The sequence below is a fragment of the Drosophila obscura genome, unplaced genomic scaffold (assembly GCF_018151105.1).
Source record: "Drosophila obscura isolate BZ-5 IFL unplaced genomic scaffold, ASM1815110v1 contig_189, whole genome shotgun sequence".
NCBI lineage: Eukaryota > Metazoa > Arthropoda > Insecta > Diptera > Drosophilidae > Drosophila > Drosophila obscura.
The window spans coordinates 1,107,715-1,131,378 of NW_024542777.1; the positions used below are offsets into that span (position 1 = coordinate 1,107,715).

At 47.1% G+C, this 23,664-nt stretch overlaps 1 protein-coding gene across 1 annotated transcript in view; it reads right to left on the reverse strand.

Moving 5' to 3' along the window:
- Positions 1 to 636: 636 nt before the first annotated feature.
- Positions 637 to 23,664, reverse strand: part of LOC111066712 (Ig-like and fibronectin type-III domain-containing protein 2) — a 70,097-nt gene continuing 47,069 nt past the window's right edge. The window contains exons 3-18 of the mRNA XM_022355529.2: positions 16,586 to 16,679; positions 16,337 to 16,507; positions 16,129 to 16,266; positions 14,938 to 16,060; positions 14,420 to 14,633; positions 14,084 to 14,357; positions 11,917 to 12,216; positions 10,927 to 11,261; positions 4,831 to 4,978; positions 4,602 to 4,737; positions 4,333 to 4,525; positions 4,018 to 4,264; positions 3,266 to 3,944; positions 2,382 to 2,725; positions 2,052 to 2,296; positions 637 to 1,533 (exon numbers count right to left, since the gene is read on the reverse strand). Of these exons, the coding sequence (XP_022211221.2) occupies positions 1,156 to 1,533; positions 2,052 to 2,296; positions 2,382 to 2,725; positions 3,266 to 3,944; positions 4,018 to 4,264; positions 4,333 to 4,525; positions 4,602 to 4,737; positions 4,831 to 4,978; positions 10,927 to 11,261; positions 11,917 to 12,216; positions 14,084 to 14,357; positions 14,420 to 14,633; positions 14,938 to 16,060; positions 16,129 to 16,266; positions 16,337 to 16,507; positions 16,586 to 16,679 (5,019 nt within the window). The 3' untranslated portion in view covers positions 637 to 1,155. The remainder of the gene's footprint in view (positions 1,534 to 2,051; positions 2,297 to 2,381; positions 2,726 to 3,265; positions 3,945 to 4,017; positions 4,265 to 4,332; positions 4,526 to 4,601; positions 4,738 to 4,830; positions 4,979 to 10,926; positions 11,262 to 11,916; positions 12,217 to 14,083; positions 14,358 to 14,419; positions 14,634 to 14,937; positions 16,061 to 16,128; positions 16,267 to 16,336; positions 16,508 to 16,585; positions 16,680 to 23,664) is intronic.

Consider the following 23,664-nt stretch of genomic DNA (forward strand, 5'->3'; position numbering starts at 1 on the left):
GCAGCAGCGGCGAAACTCCTTCCTCTTCATCTCTTTCAGATACGAGTATTGTAATAAAAAGAAATTTACATAAGAAAGTTAAACTGTGTTCTGGCTGCTTTCTCCTTCATCTGATGCGTCCTTTTGCTAATAACACCAACGCAGACACACACACACACACACATGAGAGTAGGCAGTTCACATGTGTGTGTGCGGGTGTTCTAGATGCCATAACGTATGCAACATTACACGAACAAATATGCCGTCGGAGCGGGAAGCTTCCATCTCCCTCCTCATCAAAATGAGAAGCACCGAGAAAGGCGTAAACATGAGGATGATGCGAGTCGGTTGAGGGGGGGTTGCAGGGGTGTACGGGGTGTATACAGACAGGCATCTTTTAATATCGTACTCTAAGGTTGTTTACTTCCACACACACACTGAGAGAAACCAAGCTTCAATCAGCGGGTACGAAATCACAAACATCGAAATGATACAAGCGAGACCCACAACTAATGAGGCAATTGAGTTACGAGCACCATTACTGGCTAGCGGATAGCACATACTCCCAAGAACCTGTAACTAACTCTAGCTAACCATTAATAAGCCCAAACTAAGACAAAACAACTTTAGCGTATATAGATTTTTACTATTCATTGGTATTTTCTCTCAATCAGTTTTCATTTTCGCTTACTTTCATTACCAATTCGTTAATTATATTACATGGTTTTTTGTTCATTTGTTTTTCTTTTTACTGGTTGAATCACAGTTACATACTAAAAATGTATTACTCATTACAGGCTACCCAAAAGATTTTTGCAAGCACAAAAATTGTTACCCAAAGATTTCTCGCAATGCATTCTGTAAAGATGTCGCAGTACACAGTGTTTGTGTGTGTGTATGTGTTGGTGTTGGTGTATATGTGTGCGTGTGTAGTTGTTTGAGGTTGCGCTTCGCGCTGTTTACACGGCCTATGTCTACATTTAGCGTACACATACTATAGTATATGTATATATATAATATATATGCATATACGTATGTACATATAGTATATACTATCTATATGTATAAGTTCGCTAGCTATACTTTGTTTTTGTTGCTGCTGTTGTTCTTTCTATGTGTACTGTTGTTGTTGTTGTTGTTGTTTGTGTTTGTGTTTTTATTGCTATTGTGCTTCATTTATGGCACAAGTTTCTTAAATCCAGCACCTTCTTGGCCAAGTTTGAGCTCTTCATAAATTGTGGGATTTACTTCATTGCACTGCGTATTGCTGAGCGGGTTGTGGAAGTGATGCGCCGCATCCGCCACACTCCGGTGCTGCCTGCCGCCGCCCCCGCCCCCGTGCCCGTGCCCGTGGCCCGTCGATGCGGCACCTGAGGATGCTGCAGATGCCGCCGCTGCCACTGTTGGCGCTGTCGTTGTTGTGGATGTCGTCATTGTGGCGGCAATGCCATTGCGCCCATTGCCGTGACTGCTGCTCATCCCCCCTCCTCCTCCTCCACCGTTGTGGTGGTGGTTGCCATTTTGCGTCGTGATGGCCGATGTGACAGTGGGAAGCTATGGCATATGGGGGGGCATTGGGTGGCGATGACGTTGTCGTTGATGTTGATGTGGCAGGGATAGAAAAAGACATTGACAGTTATAACATAAAAAATAAGTAAATGAACGTCTCAGAACACACACTTCTTTTAGTGTACTACTCGTATCTAAAGCACAGCTGGCTGAAACACACGCTAAAAAGAGGCTAAAACGCCTATTCAAACCCTGGAAGGCATTGAAACGTTGCCACAAAACAAAGTATCCATGGCAGGTCGTTGGAATTTTGGCAGAATAACGTTAATTTTGAGAGTCCGCTTAGATCATTGCTGCCTTTCGATCCCGGCAGTTGCGACCTATATCCGTGCTGCCTCTGATAACTGCAGCTACTTATCTCTGAAACTGAAAATGCGGACAGACATAGACATTGCCTTTATAGGGTGGTAAATGCTTCCTCGTGAGCCCCCGAAACGTTTCGGGGAAAAACGATAATACTCTCCTGTAACGAAGGGGAATGCCATAAACATCATTATACACACCTGGACCTGCTCGAGCCCCCTTGTGTAGGTGGGATTCTCGAACGCCACATTGCCGTTGGCCGACTTGCCGTGGCTGGAGCGCTGCCTACGATAGAATACAATGGCCGCGGCGGCCAGGAGAATGGCCAAAATGCTGGCCACAATGCCGCTGATGGTGCCAACGGCACTCGAGTAGCTGCTGGTGGCCGAGGTCACATGATGCTCGCCGAGCGTAAATCTAATCGGATCTGTGAGTACGCTGGCACCTGCAAGACAAGTCAGCAAATTAAAACCCGACCCAAGCCCAAAGCCATCTCTCTACTCTCATTCTCATCCACTCGTCCTACGCACCGTATGTATTGCCAGCCTTCACCACCAGCTCGTAGAGCACATCCTTCTTGAGGCCATTAATGCTTATTGTTGTGTCCTTTACGTCGATGCGTCGTATCTCGAGAGCTGCTATAGCGCTATTGCCGTTGCCGTTGCCGTTGCCGCTGTCGTTGCCGTTGCCACTCATACTTGTTGCATTATTCATGGGGGCCATGGTATCCATGCCCGACTGCTCCATTGAAGAAGTTGGTTCCGAGGAGGCCGGGACGGATGCGGAGGGTGATGTTGGCGGCAGGACGGCGGCCTCGTGGTAAAATATTCTGTAGCCGTCAACGGCATTTGGATTCTTTGTTGGCGCATCCCATCTGTAATGAAATAGTTTTCATAGAGCGGCGCCGTATTATGAGTGCTTGGTAATATTGTTGCAGGCGCAGGACTCGTCTGGAATTTTAATAAATTTAATGCGGTTCCGGTTCAAGTCCTGGCCGACTGCCCGCTCACTCTCCCTCTCTCTCTCTATCCCCACAGCTATGGCGCAACCTTTGACGTTGACTGAGTGTATTAAAGTGAGATAAAAAATCTCAGCTTTAATGGATTTGCGGTCTATTAGTGCCCGGGCACACACACTCGCATGTATACCCACGCGCCCGTACACATGAGAAGGATGGGGGAAAGCACGGGATGGAAGGGACGAGAAGGATAATGAATGTATTGGGTCGGGTGTGCTAAATGGATGAGTCCACTTCCGCTCCGGACAAAAGTGTTTAAGAGCTTAGACAGAGCGTTAGCTTAGTTGCTGGGACGTGCCCGTGCGTGGGACCAAAGCCAAAGCCAAAGCCAAAGCTAAAGCCCAATGGCTTCTGCTCGGTCGAACTTTAACGAGGGATTCTTTCGCTCCAACTCACCTTATAGCCACCTCACTGTCGGACACCACGCTGACCACAATATTCTCTGGGGGTCCCGGCAGGCGATCCCGGTTCTTCTCGAAGCAACCCACTATGGTGCGGCCATACTGCAGGCTGCAAATCTCCTTGGAGCGCACCGACTCCCCACGACACCAGTTGAGGCACTTGCGCGGCACGTGCTCATCCGCACAGCAGGAGCGATGGTCCGATCCGTCGGCGGCACACCTCATCAGCTTGTCAAAGTCCACGATACACTCGGGCTGATCGGCAATGGCATCAAAGTCCACGTAGTAGCTGCAGGCGCTGCGACAGGCCAGGGACACGTTCTGCTCCGCGCAGCATGCGGACACGTTGTGATTGAGGGCGGGAGTGTTACGAATTCGCACGGAGACCGGGGTGGTGGTGGCTCCGAAGGGATTTTCAGCGTGGCAGAAGTAGTCGCCCACATCGTTGGCCTGCAGCTTGTTGATCCTCAGCGACATGGTGTAGATCGAGGGCCGGGATTCGTTTGCCTTGACCGAGATGAAATAGTTGCCGCCATTGATGACGGGCACTCGACCATCCTTCTCGCGCCAAAATATGGTCTTGGGCGCCGGCTTGGAGTCCACTGTACACCGCAGTTCGATTTCGTCGCCTAAAGAGGCCACGGTGATGCCAGCTGCCTGGATCTTGGGAGGATCTGCAAAGGAAAGAGCACCCAAAATAAGTGGCTTGGAGATCCTTGGGCACCCCCCAACAACCCCACTACTCACAGCAGATATTAACCCGCCGCGTCGCCTGCATGGGCACCCCATATCCGTTGTCCGCATAGCAGGAGACGTGCTCCATATCCGCGGACACGTTGTGGATGACTGTCACCATGTGCCGCGAAGTATCCTGGCGCACCAGATGGCCGCCCACGTAGAGCGAAATCGTTGGAGCCGGATTGCCTAGGGCCAGACAGAGGATGGTCATGGAACCGCCTTCGGGAATGTTGTCGACCGGGTGTACAGTGGGTGGCTGGAAGGATAAAAGAGCACCCAGTTATCCCTTAATTCGCCTCCAATTCATTCCGACTAAGAACTCACATCGACGAAGGCGGGCAAGGCGGGATCTGTCCAGGCAACGAGCGTCTCGGAGGGCAGGGAGACACCCCTCTCACCCACCGCCTCCACATAGAGCACATGCTGGGAGCTCGGCTTGAGGTTGTTCATTCGAAGCCAGGCCAGCTTCGTTTCTATCTTAATGAATTGCTCGGCCCGCATTGCCTTGTGATAGACCCTGCATGGAGAGTGGAGTGGAGAGAGTTTTAGCTTGACATAACCCACTGGGAGGCACTCCCACTGCCCCGTCCCACCTGTAGGTGATGCGCTCATGGGGATGGGCATACTCGGGTGGCTGCCAGGTCAGCTGCATCCAAGTGGCACTGTGCGCCACCACAGTCAGCGAGTGTGGTGGCGAGGGTGAGCCCCAGGCGGTGCCCTCCCCCTGACCTGCAACGGCACACACAACAGTTAAATCAATTCGCGACTAGATAGATAAGCAGATAAGCAGACAAGCAGGGGCTGGGCTCCAGTTCCACTCACCTTCACGGCTCATGTTGGTGGTGTTCAGCAGCAGCATCGAGGCTGGCAGCGACGTGCCAAATTTGCCGCGCGACACAACCGTAATGCGGTACAAGGCATTCGATTCCAAATCCGTCAAATCGATACTCGTCTCATTGGTGGTCAATTCCTAAGTGTATAATTGCGTTGAAAAGACAAAAAGAGCAGAGACACAGAAACCAGATAAAATGTTAGAAATTCGATTGAATAGAGTGGGTAGTGAATTGAGACAAATCGAATGGATGCATTGGATACCCTGGAATTGATTTCCTACAATGGGTGAAGGTAGTTCCTGCAGTAAAAAGAACGCGCTCTCAATTGCTGGCATATTTTTCCTGGTAATTTATAACAGGAACATTCTCCTATTGCTTTCCCAGGGTACAGATTCGCTTAAAGTGAAACAAATTTGACAGCGCTTCCCTGGTCAGTTGTGGTCTGGCGTGGTCTAGTCTGTCCTAGTCTGTCCTAGTCTGCTTGTGGCTGTGGTTTGGCTTGATTTCGCTGAAAGACATGTCGCCATGATTAGTACTTTTTGTAATTGCTGCCACGCAGCGCAATTTGCGGTGTTTAGCGCACCAAACGACACCACACCCGGTCCGGCAGTCAGTCAGCTTCCAGCTTCATATAACCCTGGGTCATTCGCTTCATTCCATTGTCCCAGTCGGTCAACTCATCGAGGTCCCTTGTCACCCCCCCCTCCACCCATCCATGTCCCATGACCACTGTCCCCTGTCCCTGTCCCTTGTCCACATTCACGTTATTTTGTTTCAAAAGCCATCCACGAAATTGACAGCTATATCTCGGGGGCCAGTTGTCTATGCATGGAGTTGGGCCACGGACAGACACTCGACCTCCATACGCTACCCCACTCTTTGCACCCAGCAAATCTACATTAAAAATCGTTAGCGTAATCTGTTGGTGTTACAGCTTCGTGGTGCTTTTGGATGCGCTGTACAGTGGCCAACGAGTGTGGCACATGTATTCGCATCAATGGGATGTATGCAACTTTTGATGAATGAATGAATGACAATTGAGTGATTGATAACTGATCAAATCAATATTTTATTAGACACTGCACCTCGTGTCACACAGAATCCAAGTATTTAAGTATTTTAAGAATTTATGTAATATTTATCTGTGGCACAGCGAGGAATCCTCTGTGTCAGCGGTTCAGTTTTTCTCGCATGTTGAAAGACATTCTTGGTAGAACCCCCATAGCTCAAAGTCTGGATACCCTACCCTACCAGCCATTCCATTCCATTCCAAAACCCATCTCAATCATTTACAAACTGAATCGCGTGGCTGTCCCGTCCCGATTCTGCTGCTTCTCTCTCTCGCTCTCTCCTTGGCCCTCTGTGTGTTTTTTTTATGTAATCTCTTGCAGATGTCGTCGCTGTGCGGTTTTTGGCCTTTAATTGCATTTTTGGCCGCGTGGCCAGTGCGAAAAAATGCGGCGCGTTAAGTAATTTATTTCGTTTAACGAGAATGGTCGGGCGCTTTTTGCTTTCAAAAGCAAAGTCAGTTCGGGGCTGCATTAACTTGTTTCTAGCCGCAGCTCAGCGGCCGAGCATTTCAGCTGCGTGGCGTTGTTTCAGCTACGGCTACTCGAATAATCTGGCTAAAATAATTTGATTTGGCGTGCCCCTCTGCGAGTCATATTTAGTATGTAAGTCAGTGTCAGAATGTCAGACCAATGTTGGACATCTGTGGGGAGAGCCGTTTTGTTGCTTGGCTGAAATGGCTAAATATGTTCATGCGGGGTTCATCTCGCTTTTGGCTAGAGGTTTTTGGTATTTTTGGCGGTTGTTTTTGGTATTCGTTTTGGCCATTTCAGGCCTGGGCTCAGTCGTAAATCTCCATTTGGGTGCGGAGTCCGCTTTGCTTCTCCACGCAGCTTGTGACAACTCCTGTCAAATACGAGAACCCCACCTTTTGGAAGGGAATCCCAGACAGGACAGGGAGAAACCCCTTTTGACAAAGGTAGCCGAAGCCCACTTCTGATAAACTATAATTTAGTGGGCAGAGCCCTGGGAGAATAAATTGCCCGGCTCAATACTAATTTCCTTCCATTAGAAACTTATCTAAAACGCATTAAATTCAAACCCCAAAACAGAACAGAGCCTGAAGGACCAAGCGAAAAACGATTTATTAGGCTCTCGAACCAAACCGAACCGAACCGAACCAAACCGAATCGAAAGAAAAGAGAGAAGAGGGGAAAAAGAAAAAACACTAATAGCAGTCCAAGGACTTTTAGTTGGCCATTTTGTGTGTCACTTTAGTGGCCTTTTTTCAGCCAGTCCCTTTTTGGGTAATTACATAGCCGCAACTTAAATGTGCCTCAATTGGCATGACGAGCGGGGTCCTGGCTGAATAATTAATGCAGCTCTCCCTCCCCGCCAGGAATTTAGGTGAGTCTACTGCACGGCAGAGGCAGTCCCCAGCAACTACTTGAACGAATAAATATTCAAAATGCTTAGCGCCAAGTCTTGCACGGCTATCTCTCTCTTTGGCCTTCCCTCCATGAACTCGAGGCACACTCCGGCCATAAAACTAGGTCCCTGGTTGCTCATTTAGGAGTTGTCTTGGCCCCGGAGCTGGAGTTGCAGAGACAAAGCACATAATCGCCATAACATAACCCCTTCAGACAGGACACAGGAGAGATTCAGGAGAGGGACGATACCTCCCTCCCCCCACTCCATTCCTTCGCAACTGTATCAGAATATTTAATGTGTCTAATTTCTGGCAGCGTGGTCAGCTCTCGGGGTCCCCCCGCAGTCATTTCTTTCCGCTTGCGGTGTATTTTTTGCCAGTGTTGCAGGCTACATTAAAAAGTTTTTTATGGTCGTGTGTTTGGCAGCACAAACAGAACAGAAATAAAAGTCAACTCCAACTAACGCAGAGCAGAGCAGAGCAGAGCACAGCACAGCCGAGCAGAGCAGTGGCCCTAAAAATCATCACAAAAGTTACGTATTTTCGGAGTCAACGAGAATCATTGGAAAAATGCGACTGTCGAGGAAAACCTTCTATTTCCGTTCTCCATTTTCATGCCCCTCCCCTTTCCACCCCACCCCACCCCTATCCGTTCCGAGATGGTACGTAATATCCTGTAGAGTCGAATAGTGTTTTTGTGTGCTGTTGCTGTTGATGTTGGTGACACAATGCCGCCGTGCCTTGGCGACGAATAGAAATTGCCAAATTATTGGCACTGATTCAATCGGGAAGGGTTGCAGAATTGGGGAAACAGGGAAGGCAGCCAAGACGGCTGGGAAATTACCTTGAATGTTAACAGTTTTGGTTAGCGTTGGTTATCGTTGGTTAGCTTTGGTTAGGTTTCGCTAGGGACGGGACCCGCTTACAGATGAATGTTCGGCTGACTCCACCATTTCCATTCATCTCCCCATTGATATTTAGCGGAGAGCTGCCGCTCCGGAACAGTATTTCTGACACGTCCAAAAGCAATTAAGTTTGTCCATAAAAGTGTCACACTGAGTCAACGCATTGCAGACTGCGGCGATAGCCATGAACCTATACGATACCATACATGTATATGTACGACGATACCATAACCCATCCAGTGGGGTGCGGAGCGGAGAGGAGCGGCATATCTGCAGAGAGGCGCGTTTAAACCATTTGACACCACCAGGCGGTGGCAGCAGCGCAAAAAACCGAAACTGAAAAGCATTTAAGCCAAGCCAAGCTAGCCCCAAGTTAAGCCAACAACAGCAGCCGCAACAGCTGCGTGCCCTGCTGACCAAAGCAGCCAAACAAAGCCCAGACCATCGAAGAGGGCGAATGAATTTTCCCGCAGCACCAGCAACAAAAAGAAAAACTGCGGAGCAATGCTGACACCACACGGTATCTTCCATATCGATTCGTTTTCCAATCCAGTGCTGGTCGCGTGATGTGAGATTCGTTCAGGATCGGCAGGAGTTCTCTTTGAACTTTCGATACTGATGCCTTTCTCCAAACTTACTTATGATGCTAAGAATACCAATACCAATGCTGTATCGTATCGATTCTCATTGGACGAAATTTGTTCATAAAACTCGTCATCGGTCATCGGCTATGTAACAGCTTTCAGAAAACTAACGATAGCACGCGCTCATCTCCCATCGATGCGGTGGCTTTGGGGGCACCATTGGCAGGTCGTCGCGGACAGGTTGAATGTGGCCCCCGCAGCAACACCAGGCATCAGCTCAACCACCATCAACCCCACGTTAAATACATTTCTGTGCGCATCAACACGCGACAAACTCTTGCCAGCTTTTTGTTGCTGTTGTTGCGTTTTGTTGCTGTTGCTATTTTTTAGCATTTGCAACTTTTTCGAGGCCAATAACTCTGTGGATGGCCCTGATGCTGCACCAGCAGCAACAGCAACAGCAACGGCAACGGCAGGCCCAGCTGGCAGCAGTGCGCGTTGATGTGTGACAACAGCAGCCAATAACTACAGCAACAACAGCGCCAAATATTACAATTGCAAAAACAAACAAAAATTACAACAACAACAGCAGCAACAACAACAACAACAAGTACAATGCCAATGGCAAAGCTCGAGCCAACTTTGGTCCGTTGTTTGGTTTGGTTTGGTTGCTCTTTACTCTTTTTTTTTGTAGTTGTAGTTGCGTTGGATTGCCTGCATTTTTTCCAGTTTATAGTCACGTTTTCACGTTGGCCATGCATATGGCGTCCATAAGCCCCCTAGTACCTAGTACGCATCAGTCCGCACCCGCACCCGCAGCCACACCCTCCCCCTCTTCAACCATCACGAGCTGGCGTCAAAAACTTTACCCATAGCTTTGGGTATAAAGCTCCTGCTCCACCCCATCCACATCTCGACACCAAGTCCCCCTTTTGGGCAGGGTTCAAAGATTATTACATTGAATTGGATTAGCGATGGCTGACCAAAAAAAAGCATATACATATATAAATATATTTATACGAGAGTATATGTATATATAGGGAGAATATTTAGGTTGGAGAGGATTGCACTTGATATTTGGTCGACGAGCGAGGAGGATTTCAATTGATTTCATTTGGCGGATAAACAATGGCCGTCGATATATTTATGCATTTAGTGAGATTTACTCGGTGGTTGAAGATTTAAATAAATAATTGAATAAGTGGCTTAACTGGCTCAACTGGCAAACGTTGCCCATACGCCATGTGGCACGAAATTGGGACAATTGGACCATCTCATTGTGATGGTGAATCAGTTTCTGGACCCATGGAGGCATCTGGAGTTATACACTTTAAAATCGCAAATTGAAACACCCAAATTCCAATTGTGTGACTATTTTTCGCTCATTAATTATGTAAGATATGTTTTTTTTTGAGCTGTCAGAAACATAAGAAACTCGTTTCGCATTCCAAAATGTTCACAGAAATAGATGACTGCAAATAAATCCACGCACACTCAAGCAATTCTAAATGTGGGCATGTGTACATTCAGCCAACACTAGAGGCAATAAGATTCCATGGATATGGTTGGGTTTTTAAGAAGACTAAGGGGCGCTGAGACTGGCTCTGCGGGGCATTCAAGTATTATGTCTGACGGTATGTCCCCAGAGTCGTACATTTTTCTCCCTCTCTCTCGAACTTTATATCGAGAGACTGGCGGTATGTCCCTTGTTTTAGATATCCCATCTAATAGGTAATTGCCAGATCCAGCTGTTCTGGATTTGCTGGAAGATACGCGAACTGAGGCTGGTTCGTTTGTTGTTTTATTAGTCCAGTGCTCCCTAAGCCAAACTCTTTGGAAACCGTTATTGTCCTGCGTCGGACTGGCACTCAGACAAGGCAATTTGTAAGCTCTTTTCGATTCCATTGGCACTCGAAATATATAATGGCAGCATTTTGGCCCCAAAAGGCAAATCGTAATAAGGACCGCCTGCCTGGGCCAGACCCCAGGCCCAATGCAAATGAAGTGCTCCATTGTGTCTCCAATCCCGATGGAGGAACCTTTTGCCAAGCCAGTCACAGGTGCGGGGAGCGGGTAGCAGGAGGGAGCGATGATAGGATAGTTTTCGGGGGAAAAGTTTGTGTGTGGACTGTCTATTGTCCATCCAGAAATATACTCACATTTTCCAATTTGGCAACTGTCTCGTACATGGTCATGTTATTGACTCTGCCATACTGCACTATAAAATCAATATCGTCCGCTTCGCTTGTGGCATTGCCGATGGACGGCTCCTTGGTTGCATCTGCTGGTGCGGCCACCTCTCCGGCCACAGCTCCAGCTGCCAGTTCATCGCCGGTTATCATGTCACCTGGTGATGTGTTGCTACTACCACTGCTGCTGATGCTGCTGCTGTTGCTGCTCTCCACATCGGGCGCTGTCCAGGCCAGACTGAGACTGGTCTGGTTCACGAATGTCGCATGCACATCTTCTGGTGGTCCGGGGATATTCTGTGTGCCTGGTCGGAGAGTGGTGGGAGAGGCAGAAGGATGGTGTTTTGTTTTATAATGCAACTTTAATTGGCCAATATTGGTTTTGTCTGCCATGCTGTGGTTGGTGCGCCCAAAAGCACTGACCAAATAATTTAGCGCACAATGGCGTGCAACAGTGCGTATGCTCGACGTGCACAGACACGCAATTAAACAAACAGAATTAGCTGCAAACACAAGCCCAGCAGACAAGCCTCGACAAAGGACCAGCACCAACCCATCGATAAACAGAAAGACAAACAGACACACCACGGGGTGCGACTAGAAATTCAGTCACTTCAGCAGGAACTGTGACTGTGACTGTGAACTGCATTCACAGCGATGAGTTTTGATTGAAGTTGTTGCCGCAAAGTGCGAGTACAGGGAATGAATTAAAGTTAAAACTAATACTGGGATATTCATTTATCCATTCAGATCTTGAAAGAGCACTTCTTTCACTTAATTAAACTGGGAAAATCTGGTAAATTCGCGGATTTTTAAAGGCGATTGGCTATCTGCCAACTCTCGAATCGAGCTCTTTCCTTCGTTCACTTTGTTACTGTCACAACTCTGCTCATCACCAGTACAGCGGGAGATAGGCACAGCTATAGACAGGTTCTGGCAGCTGCCATGACTACAACTTACCTTCCTCAAAGCATTGCAGAATGTTCCCGGCATATGATAAACAATCGGGCACACCGCCCGCTCCCGTCGTGGATGCCCCAGCTACGGATGATGATGATGATGCAGATGTTGAGGATGTTGCTGCTCCTGCTCCTGCTCCTGCACTGGCGCTATTTGTTGCAGCAGTTGCCGTTGCCGATTTGGTGGTCAGTGCAAGTGGCATGACGCCGCGACAGAGGGGCATGCAGGCGTTAATGACGCCGCGTCGACTGCAGCACAGACTGTGATCACGTCCGCCAGCTGCGCAGCGTGCCAGTATGGCTGAGGATAGGAAAACTTGGTTAATATCGTGGCAAAATTTGCATAAACTGCCAACTGCCTCCCCGCCTGCCAGTCAGTTACGGCTCATTGTTCTCTGGGACGAAGATACTCGCATTAGCAAATGTTTTGGTTCATTTTGTGACATGAAGTCATCAATTTACTCCCTAATTCCCGGCACACTAAAGGATTTCCCGTGAGTCGACAGCTTGTACCAATTTACAGCAAAGTTACCAAGAGATTTCTCATCATGGACAAGACAAGGTGATTGGAGCTAAAGGAGGATAGGAGCATCTTTCTGCCCAGTCACCTTGCGGCCCAAGTGGCTATTCAATATTTTTAATGGGGACTGGGCTTGGTTGGTGTTTTCTTAGAACTAAAATGTGTAATATGTAAAAAGATAACATTTTTAGGAATAAATCAATGCTAATATTATCAATAAATTTCCTTTTGTGGGAGTAAAACCCGGCAATGTATTTATTTTCCTTTACTCCGCCGAACACGTCTTTCTTCTTTTAATGTATTAATGTATAAATGGTATTCCTCCAGTGTGACCTTATATTTAGGGGTTATTCACATACGATATGGCTGCTGTATTTGCAGCAGGCTCATATTATAAAGAAGGGCTGATAGGGGTTATCCACACTATTTACACAAATATGCGTTAATCAAAGGAACCACTTTGTTTTCCTTAGAGGCATCACAATAAATAATAATAGTTAAGCTCAATTAAGCTTCTATGTGACTGTTACAGTTTTGGGTCCACCCAGCTATTGGGGTGAATTAGAGGTTATATTGAACTTGGGCAGCATTCGCAGAGAGAACCATCTCATCCCCGACACATACATCTATTCTCTCTCAGCTTTAGAGCTATCTCAGCCTAATTTGGAACACAGTCTAGTTAGTCCCCCATCGGAATCAGCTAGATCGGCTAGATCAACCAATAGGTAAAATTGTTGTAAGGTATGATATATGTACAGCTCGCACGGATTTGATCGATATCTGACCACGATCAAAGTACCCAAACAAAGTTTTCGTAGAGAGGGTTATCTACTTGTAAGTAGCATGGCAGACAGTATTGAAGGCATAGAATTATTAGTCGTGTAACTTTTCTGCATAAATTGCTAATATACTTCCGAAAAGAAAAGGAAGCGTACAGACAAGACCTTGCACCATCAGATTATCATTTGTTTCGCCCTCTTCAACATCTTTTGAATCGTCATTCGATTCTGCCAAGGCTGTCAAATACCACTTGATCCAGTTTTTGGCGTAAGAAATGAAAATTTCTACGAGCGCGGAATTGTGTAGATGGGTCAAAGTGGCCAGAGCACAAAACGGCCAATACATAATCGGTGCGAATTTATGGAAAAAATGTTAAATTCCTTTCTTGCCAACTAAATATTATATACCTACTTATAAGCGCAATTTCACTGAAAAAGGTGTTACCGGCAAAGCTCGCTGATGAAAACATTTTAGGAATATCCTATCAAAAGATGGGCAGGCGGAGACTCCTCCTGTCCGCCATTTGGGGATTGTGTGCGACTAATTAACTAAAAATTGATTTGCATAAGTACGAAAAATTCATTATGTTCAATGACAGGAGTGTCCACTTAACATTCCAAATTGCATCGGCAAACGATACGAAACGAAGCGAAAACTGCAAAATGAGCTCATTAAATTAACAAAAAGTCCCACCCAGGGCAGAACAATAGGCCTCTTCTCCCTTCCTAACAGCAAGAGTAAGAGTACGAGAGGATGAGGAGTGTGTCCTCGTTCCACTTTAGATATCCCGACACTAATTAGTGTTTTCAATGTGTAAGCACTGGAGGAAGATGTGGAGGAGATGAGGCCCAGCCCAGATGCTACTTACGCATTTGTGCTCGACATGCTGGACCCAGGCGCTCAATGTCCGAGAGGCGTATGTTGTAGGAGCAGAGCGGGGCGCACTGGGGCAGCAGTCCCGAGGCCTGGCAACACGTTGTCATGTTATATCTGGACGTCGGTGCCTGGACCGGCTCGGCAGACTGGGTGCGGGTAATCAGGCGCGGCGACGGCTCGCTCTTGCCGTACGCATTTATCGAGACCACATAGAACTCGTAGTAGATGTCCGACTCCAGGCCCTCAAGAATCAGTGGTGGCTGGCGCTGCAGAGCTTAATGAATTAGCCAAACAACAGGAGGGATGAAGTTAGGTGGGGATGGGATACCTTTTCCACCGTCAGATAGTCATCGCCCACACCGAGGCGCCGGAACTTGACATGATATGTGCTGACCGTATCGGCCAGACGTTTCGGCTTATTCCAGTCCAGAATCACAAAGCTGTCCGTCTTGGCCACCGTTCGCAGCTTGGATGGGGGATCGGCCAGCACGCCATAGCCCTGGAACAGGCAGCTGCTGTACTCGGACATGAAGCGCAGGCATCTGCACGAAAACAGAACAGAACAGAAACGTAATTGGCATTTGGTAAAAACTCGTTCCATTCAGCGTGCTCATTAGCACGAATCCAAAATGATGAGTCCACTAAATTCTCTAGATATGGAAAGTGATTGGAATCTACTCTGTAGGCGATGGGGATGGAAGTACTTGGGTCTAATTGGTTAATCAATTCATTGCAGGGGATGCAGAAATGGACTTAATACGTGATTTGATTGGTTTGATTTTAACGCTTGATGAGACTTGAGCTGTAGACAGATACGTTGTATAGGGCACTCGGACTCGGACTTACTTAAACAAGCTAAAATCCAGCGACGTCAGCTTGCCAGCACACAGTGGGAAACAGGCGGAAGGAATACCTCGGGAGCGACAGCAGGGCGTATGATCAATGTTGTTGGCCAAACAGGTGAAGGTGATGTTGGACCACGGAGCACAGACCATGAAGTCGGGCAGCGTGGCCAGATCGGTCTTCTGCGGATCGCACATCTTGTCCAGGCACATGCGGTGCGTCATCCCATTGTCCTCGCAGCACTGCCGGATGTCCGGCAGAGTGGGCATCACCTGCTTGTCGGTGGTGCCGGCCCGTGACTCCGTGGCCGAAGCACTCGTGTGGGTGAAGAAGCGCAGCCGTTCGCTCGGCAAACTGGACCCGAACTCGTTGACGGCCGTCACGATCACGGCGTACATGGTGAGCGGGGTCAGGCCGTCCAGCTTCAGCTGCGTCTGATTGGCGGGCACGTTGTGCAGGGCAACAGACTCCGCCGAATCCGCGGCAGTCCTGTGGACGATCTCTCCACTCAACTCGTCCTCGTCGAAGCTGTGCAGGGTAGTCACATTTACCGTGTAGCTGGAGACACGGTCAGTGAGCTTCTCCGGCGCCGTCCAGCCGATGCTCACGGTCGTCTCGCTCACGTTTTCGATGGTGACAAAGATGGGCATGCTCGGAATGAGCTGGACACCCTTTAGGATGCACTGCAGACCGCTGAGCGTGTGCTGGACGCAGGAGACGCGCGTCTTCAGCCTGTCCGTGAATGGCGTGTACTCGCCCCGACACATGTCCTGGCACAGGTCTGGTATTTGCTTGTCCACGCAGCAGGGCACGTGATTGCGTCCGTCGGCCATGCACCGCACAATGCTGGGGAAGTCCTTCTCGCAGGCCTCCGGATCGATGCCCGTCGTCCCGTCCAGGATGTTGTGAACGTTGCAGAAGCCCATGCACTGAGCTGAGACATTTCCGCGCTCGCAGCATTCTGTGAAGTCGTGGGTTACCAGCGGGGGCACCTGGCTGGGCCGCCAGAAGCTGCGATTGTCCTGCGCGTCGAGCGGCGGGGGCAGCAGGAACACGTCACTCGACTCGACCGTGGATATATCCGTGGCATTGGTGGGCCCTCCTGTCGACGACTGCAGCTCCTTGACTGTTGGGCAGATGGGCAGGGGTCGGCTTGAATTGGATTGGGATTGGCAGGGCATGTTCCTCACTCACCTGTCAGTATGTGGATGCTGCTGAGGACAGGATCCGAGTTGAGCTCACATTTGTAGGCCCCCGAGTCGCTGGCCTTGAGATTCTTGATCAGAAGCACCCAGACCTCCCCGCCAGTCTCCAGATTCTTGCCCTTTGGATCTGAATGGCAACCCCAAATAGTTGGTTACTGTTCTTGAGGGCTCGTACTCGAACCGGATAATGAACTTACTTTCATCGTGTAGGATGCGCACACGGTGGTCCTTGGTTACCCGCACTGTCCCGGCGGTCAGAATCTCGTCACCCTTTCTCCATATCACCGTATTGTTGATGGAGTTCTCAGACACCACACAGGTTAGCAAAGCATCTTTGCCCTCCAATATAATCGATGGGCCGCCGGTTCCTACGAAACGGAAAATCACACATTGTTTACTTATCAAAATACTTGATTCAGAAGTTTTTATGTCGCTCGTTGACTCACCAATTGGCACACCAGACTCAACATTCCTTAGTAGCACACATATCGTTATTACATGGACCAGCAAAAGCCTGAGCATTATTCCTTGTAGGATCCCCTGCAAACAGACCAGATAAATCGAAAACATCTTAGTTAACGTTAAAGAGGAAACCTGAAAGCAGCTTACACTCAAAACAACGAATATTTTTCAATCATTTTCAAGAGCGGAAAAGAAACATTTTGATATTGCAATAAATGGGCAGGTCAGGTGAAGCGCCAGAGGGGTGACAGGATGGTGGGGGGACTGGGGGCTTCAGCTGATGGGCGACCTGGGAAATGCAACCAATTGGGACCGTTGGACGAAAGGACGAAAGGACGAAAGAATGCAAGGATGGAGGCAGCACAAACAGCTGGAAGTGGCGTTACTTCGGCCCTGCTCCCATTGGTGTTGACGTCAACATTGCCCCGAACATTTGATGTTTGAAAAATAACATCCAGGAAGCCCCAACGGCCCCCGCCCACCCTCTCCTCTGCTCCAGCACTTGCTCTCCCCAATGGTTTGGCTACCTGTTCGTTTATGGCCAACGTTTTTGGATTTTTGCTTAAAAATTCGAACGAGTTTCGCTCTTCCCTTTTTGACTACCTACCCTAGGTTCGCGGAGCAGAAGGTATATTGCTGTAGAGTAACGTTGGTTGGTTAGCAGATAGCTACCAGTAAGCTACCCTCGGAGATGACCTTCGGTTTTTCCAGACCACATATGATTCTCGTATTCGATAGGCATCTTGACTTGTATACAGTGTACACAGCGAGGAAGCACACGGCTCGGAAACAGAAGAAGAAATTTGGATAAAAAGTAACCCAATAGCCTGAGAAAAGAACCCACAAGCATGGCATGGCCCGACTACACCGTAGAAGAAGGCACCCTTTACAGACGCTCTACAATGTGTACTACACAGCCAGCAAAAATGATCAGGATTGTGACATTAGTATGAATCGAATGCAATCAAATGATGAATGTTATGAATGATTCTGATTACTGATTGCTGGGTATCCAACAGTTGGATTGTCGACCAAAATCTTCTTTCTTTCTTCTTTTGCGTATCGTTGATAAAATGTTTAACATTGCAATGGCAGCTAGAATGGGGGAGGGTTGACAGGTTGCTGGCAGTGGGTGTTGGTGTCGGTGTCGTTGTCGGGGTGGGTGGCAGGGGGAGATTTGTTGAAATTGGTTCGTGCATTCCCAGAGAGGTGCTTGGGCTGATGTTGGCTCTGTGTGTGCCTCGGCTCTATCTGTGTGTGATCACCATGAACGTGAGCGCGTAACTGAGAATTTGTTGGCAGTTTTAGCGACAATTCCACGGGCATTCCATGCCATGCCAGCGGCGCACACTGCCAGAAAATGCGTGTGGCTGGTGCGCCTGTATTCAATTACAGAATCGCTCAATCGATTCCACCTGAACGCTCAGTGTAGACTGTAGACTGGCGGAACTTCCTCTGCAGGTCCGGCCGTCGTCCATGACGTTTATTGTCAACATGCCCTGGCCCCACCCTGGCCCCATCGGGCTGACAAACCGCTTAGCCGGCTGGCAGCGATGGCATTTGTTTGGCCATCATTGCGTCGGGCTCTTCACCCACACCCGACCCCCTGTAATGGCACTTGTAGGGTATCGGAAAGGTCTAACTGCAGCTCATGACCAACAATAGCCAGCGGAGCTGTGTTCGGGGTCGAGGCTGGGGCCGGGGCCGGTTCCGGGGCTGGGCTTTCTCGGGGACGGGGACGGGATTGTACCTGCCTTTGTGCGCATCGAGCGCATTTCAAATTGAATTTACAAAGTGCGAACGCAGGGCACGCACTTGGCCGCACACAGCAGAGCTGGTGTCGTGACACGGCGTCCTACCCGGAGAGCAGATTGAGTTACAGCCAGACGCACACAGCCTCACCTTTTGTCTGCTCCCACCCCCCTACCCCAGCTACTCCATTCATAAATTCCTGCAGGAGAGGGTTCTCTGCTGCCTCAGACTTGGCGCGAGTTGCTCAATTGTAAAAGTGACAAATTTGATTAAATTATAGCGCTATTGCAAAACGATTTATCTTTCGCTGCACTTTGCCGGGCCATGCTCCGTGCTCCAAGTCATGGTATCTCTTTGCCACCCACTTAATTAATTGTTTTTGCTTTTGCTCTCTTGCTGGCAATGGCGCTGGCGCTGGCACTGGCACTGGGCGCTGCCATTTTCCGCACATTCATCCATACACGCATGCCGCATACTTGTATGTATCATATACATACATGCATACACACCACATATGTATGTACATTTGTATGTGCGCCACGTTGTTGCCATCTATTTGTCTTCATCTACCCTCTCTGCATCCCCATCCTTCGTCCATATCTGCCACCGCGTCGTCTCGTCGCGTCTCGTCTCGTCTCGTCTTGTGTGTCGTGTTGCGTGTCTGTCAACGTTCTGCTCGTTGACGTTGTAAGTAAATTGTATAACGTGGCGTATGTGTAATATGATATGCATGCTTCGATTCCAAGCGTTGCGCTCTGTTTGGGACTCTCTGAAGGGCTTGGCTTGGTTCTGTTCTCCTCTGCTCGTTGAAGATGATGTGGTAATCAGTTTTGATTTTATTAGCACAACAGCAACGGAGAAAGCTACCACTCACCCTGCCACTAGAAGCGGTATGCGTCTTAAATATTTTTTATGGTACGTTTCTTGGCTGGGCTTCCTCCGCTTCCTCGGCTGGTTGTGCTCCTTCAACGTCCCGATTTGCCAAGTGGCACACGTCAATGCCGTTTTGCTCCCTCTTCCCGGCTTGGGGGCTTTGATGCAAGCGTCATAACTGTTAATGAAATTACTTATACGTTTTTGACTTAAGCGGTAAATGGTGCGCTTAGTTGACTGCCCTAATTAAATTTCGGTGATTGACAATGTGTCACAGGGCGCAGGGCCACGTAAAAATGTTGCAAGCTTGAGTCGACATTTTCTCTGTCCTTGTGCCAAGCGAAATGTGTAAACTCCTAATTAATTCAATTTGCCAGCAATTCAAGCTAATTACGTTTTAACCAATGTAAATGCAGGTTCTTCCTGCGATGTTAAATTGACTACCATTTGTAGGTGTTTGTTTTCTAATGTTAAGCCCAGGATAGTTTTCCATAGACACAACAGACGAAGTTAGTTAGTGGAATTCCCAAAGATCCGATCGGTGCCAGATGAAGTGATCAGATGATACCTAGACTGGGAGAAAAGATACTATAGACTAGACAATATATGATTCTGCACAGCTATAGCTAACAAATAACAGTTAAAGCTATTAACTAAAAGGTGTGTTGCTTTGTGATTGGTACAAAATACAGATACTTTCAATTACAATACTTTAAACTTTGCTATTAAAAACCTATTTATAAGCAATTCCCAGGAAATTCCGCAAAACATTCATTAAGTGTCTAAATTAGCATATCTCCACATTTGTGTGTTCTTTGGGAACTTTTTTGTGTTTTATTACTCGATATTTTCCGGCCAGTCGCCGTCACTAATTAAGGAAGTAAGCATACACATTAATGATAACGCGGAGATACCCCTCTCCGCGCAAGGTAAATGAGCCAAACAAAAAATAAAATCCAGATGAAAAACAAGGAGAAAGAAGCAAAAAATAGTCCCCAAGAAGACATCATAAAAGGACCCGACCCAAGCAGCACATTAAGTAAATTAAACAACAAAAAATACTAAAAGAAGAAAGAGTGGAGCAGTGGAGCCGTGGAGCTGTGAAGTGAGCAAAAAGAAAAGGACATTTACACATTATTTTATAACATGGCCAAGACAGACAAATGACAGCCGGGACAAGGTGGTAAGGACGACGGGACAGCAGAACGGAGCCTGGAGGAGGGGCCGGGCAATTGCCCGACCAGATATACTTCATGATAAATAAAATACACCGCAAAACATTTTAAAAGCCAACCGACAACACTTTCCACTTTGCTGCTAATTTAAAGTTAACACCAAAAAGTCGCAGCCACTAGGAAATGGTAAACTAAGAGTCTCACAGCAAAGTGATGCTGGAAAAAGTGAATGGGCCATGGAGCGGTGGGGCTCTTCTGCCGCTCCCCATCGAGGGTTTCCACAGCTGGCGCTCCAACTGTCTTCCTGTCGCCTGTCCGTCCATTTTGACCAATTCTGCGTCTGTATTTGTATACGGGTCTGCCTGTGTTCCTCTCTGTGTGTGTGGCTTTGGCTGGGACTTCTTTATGGCCTTTGCTTTGTTGTTGTGCTTTTCTTACAGAGGGTATCATAGCTGGAAGAGGCATTATGGGGCTGTCCAAAAGTTACACTCCTCTAAAGGAAACACTCTCTAGTACTACTCTCCAGAGCACATCACTCCGACTGTTCGTTCGTCAGTTTGGATCTCCGCAAAAGTAGAATCTCATTTTTTTGATAGAGTGGCAACTTAACAGATACGCAAGCTCCTCAAGGCAGAAGTAGAAAGTAAGTGTAAATCGCCAAATTGATTCTCTGTGTCTAAATGGCCCTCCTGGGATTAATTGGACTTTGAGCAGATTTAAACTCAGCAACAAAGCACAAATGCCAATGAATTAAAGCTTTAAAACGATTCCCAATTTCAATTACTGTTGGATTTCTAAATTTCTACATAATATGTTGTAGTTAACATATTAACTTTAGTGCAGAATTAATTTAACTATCGTATCGGGACTAAGATCGTTCAGGACTAAATGAACTGATCATCTAAGGATGTATTTTATTGTATTGCCCTTAGGTTTCGGCTAGGGTATTTAAAGTTTCGGCAACCGCCTTTGCTAGCTTATTTTTTTCTTTTTTGTTGTTGTTGTTCTTGTTTTTGGGTCCTTTTTCCGGTTTGGTTCTTTTTTGGTTTGTTGAGCAAGGTAATTTTTCTTAATTACCGCAAAATGTTTACCTTGTTGCTTGGGCTTTGGCTTCGCCAGTTTTCTGTGTGTGTATTTTTTGGGCAACCCCAGATAAGGTCCGCATCCCTCATACAACCCATAGATTCTGCACTCTTGTGTAAAGGTGTAAAATATTTTCCGACAACAAAAGCAGCAACAACAACAACACCAACAAGACGTTACATTGTTATGGTTTGGTGTTTTTAAGCAGCTTTGTCCCCCCTTCCCCCTTTATCACCTGTTTGGTACCCTACCAAAGACCCCAGTGCCAGAGCCAGATGCACACTCAGTCCCAGTCCCAGTTCGTTTCATGTTTTCACACGCCCCAGAGGAGAGGAAAAAAGAGAAGAGGCAACAGCAAAAAGTAAAAGTGTTGCATACTTACCAGCGGCGACAAGCTCTTAAACAGAATGAGACAGATAGAAATGCAGAGAGAGAGAGAGGGACAGAGAGGACAAGGTGAGTGCGACTGGGCTCTTGAGCTAAGGCAAGGTGAGGTACGGTAAGCCGGAGAGCCCTACAAAACACACACTTTTTCTAATGGCAAACAAAAATTGAAACTAATGTTCATAGCTATGCATATTTCTGTTGCTGCTTCTGTTCTTGAACTTGACTAAAAACAGAGGAGGAACTTGAAGACGAACAAGAAAAACCACTGTCAACCTTTTTCCGCCAGCTCCATGTGGTTGGGGAAAGGTAGAAGAATGCTTAGGCCTTTTGTTGGCCTTTCCTGTTTGCTTTTTCAGATGCGGCAAAATATGATAATAAACCGAAAAAAATTACTCATGTGGGTGGGTGTGTAGGTGTTGGTGGGAAAAGTTGTGTAAAACTTTTAGGCAGAGCGATAAGGCGACAAAAGCCCAACTGAAACAACCACAGAAAACTTTATGTTTGCCTTGTGGCTTAGTCCAGGTCCAGGCAGAGCCGACTCATAATATAAATGTTAGTTTTGTAGCACAAACACCTTGATTAAAGAGTTGATTTGTGGAAATTTTCACTCGTGGAATTGCATTTATAGCAAATTTATATAAAGAACATCCACAAGCAAGCATCAGAATTTAATTATTCAGATGCCTTTCCGCCAAAAGTTTGTAATTAAAATTAATAGCGAGTACTGGGGGAAAACCCTCAAAAGCCAAAAGCAACCGCGGAAATCGGCTTGTGGAATTATGCTGGAAAAGGAAGAGGTTCTGAACAAAAAAGAAATTTGTTTTGGCATTAAAACAAAATCAACACACCTCAATGTAAAAATCTCCCAAAAGAGGCATTACAAAGAGGAGGCAAAGAGAGGCACAGATGCTGGAAACGGCGAGAGAGCCAACCCCGCAAACAACAAAGGACCAAAGCATAATGAACAATAACATGAACCAAAACAGAAGGCGGAAGCATGTGTTAGAGGAACGAATGGAATAGCAGATGACCAGCATTCTATCTCCAGTCATTTCAGTTGAGAGATCATTTTATCAAATCCTCACTTTAGATTTAATTTTATCTAAAAATATTATAAATACAACTCGAAAATTATTTTTTCGTTTTTTTAATTTTTGCATTTTTTCAAATAAGTCATGTACATCATTGAAAACCACAAGCCCAAATCCGTTTCTGGATTGCCCAGATAAATATATTTGCATCCGGAAAATCGTCACAAAACATATCACAATTTTTTGTCTTTTCAGCCCTTTCCCGATTAAAGCCCTCTGTACTCCCATTCTCTCTTTAGCCGATTCCTGCCTTGGCAAGACTTCCGATCCGACTTCTCTGAATTTGGATAATTACAGGAGGTACATGTACCCTTTTGTCCCAACAAATACAGCGCATAAAAATGGCTCACAAAATATAACAATAACAGAGGCAGCCATTAAACAAATATGCCACAAAAAAGCATAAAATACAAAAAACCGAGAGATAGGAAAAAGATTTACTTTAAAATATATTTACATATGCAAATGCCAAGAGGGCGGTGGGGGCGCTGTGGGCTGTGGGGTTGTGTCTAAGCAAGCATGTGAGTATTTGTAAATCTGGCATAATTGCATGCGTCTGTATGTGTACGAGTATCTGTGTGTGCATGAGTGTTTTTCGGATTGTTTATTTTGTTTGCACATTTCGCTGCGCAAAGAAGCAAAACTTTTTATGCATTTTTTCATCCACACACACATAATTCGCCTTCGAGCGCAAATGCACAA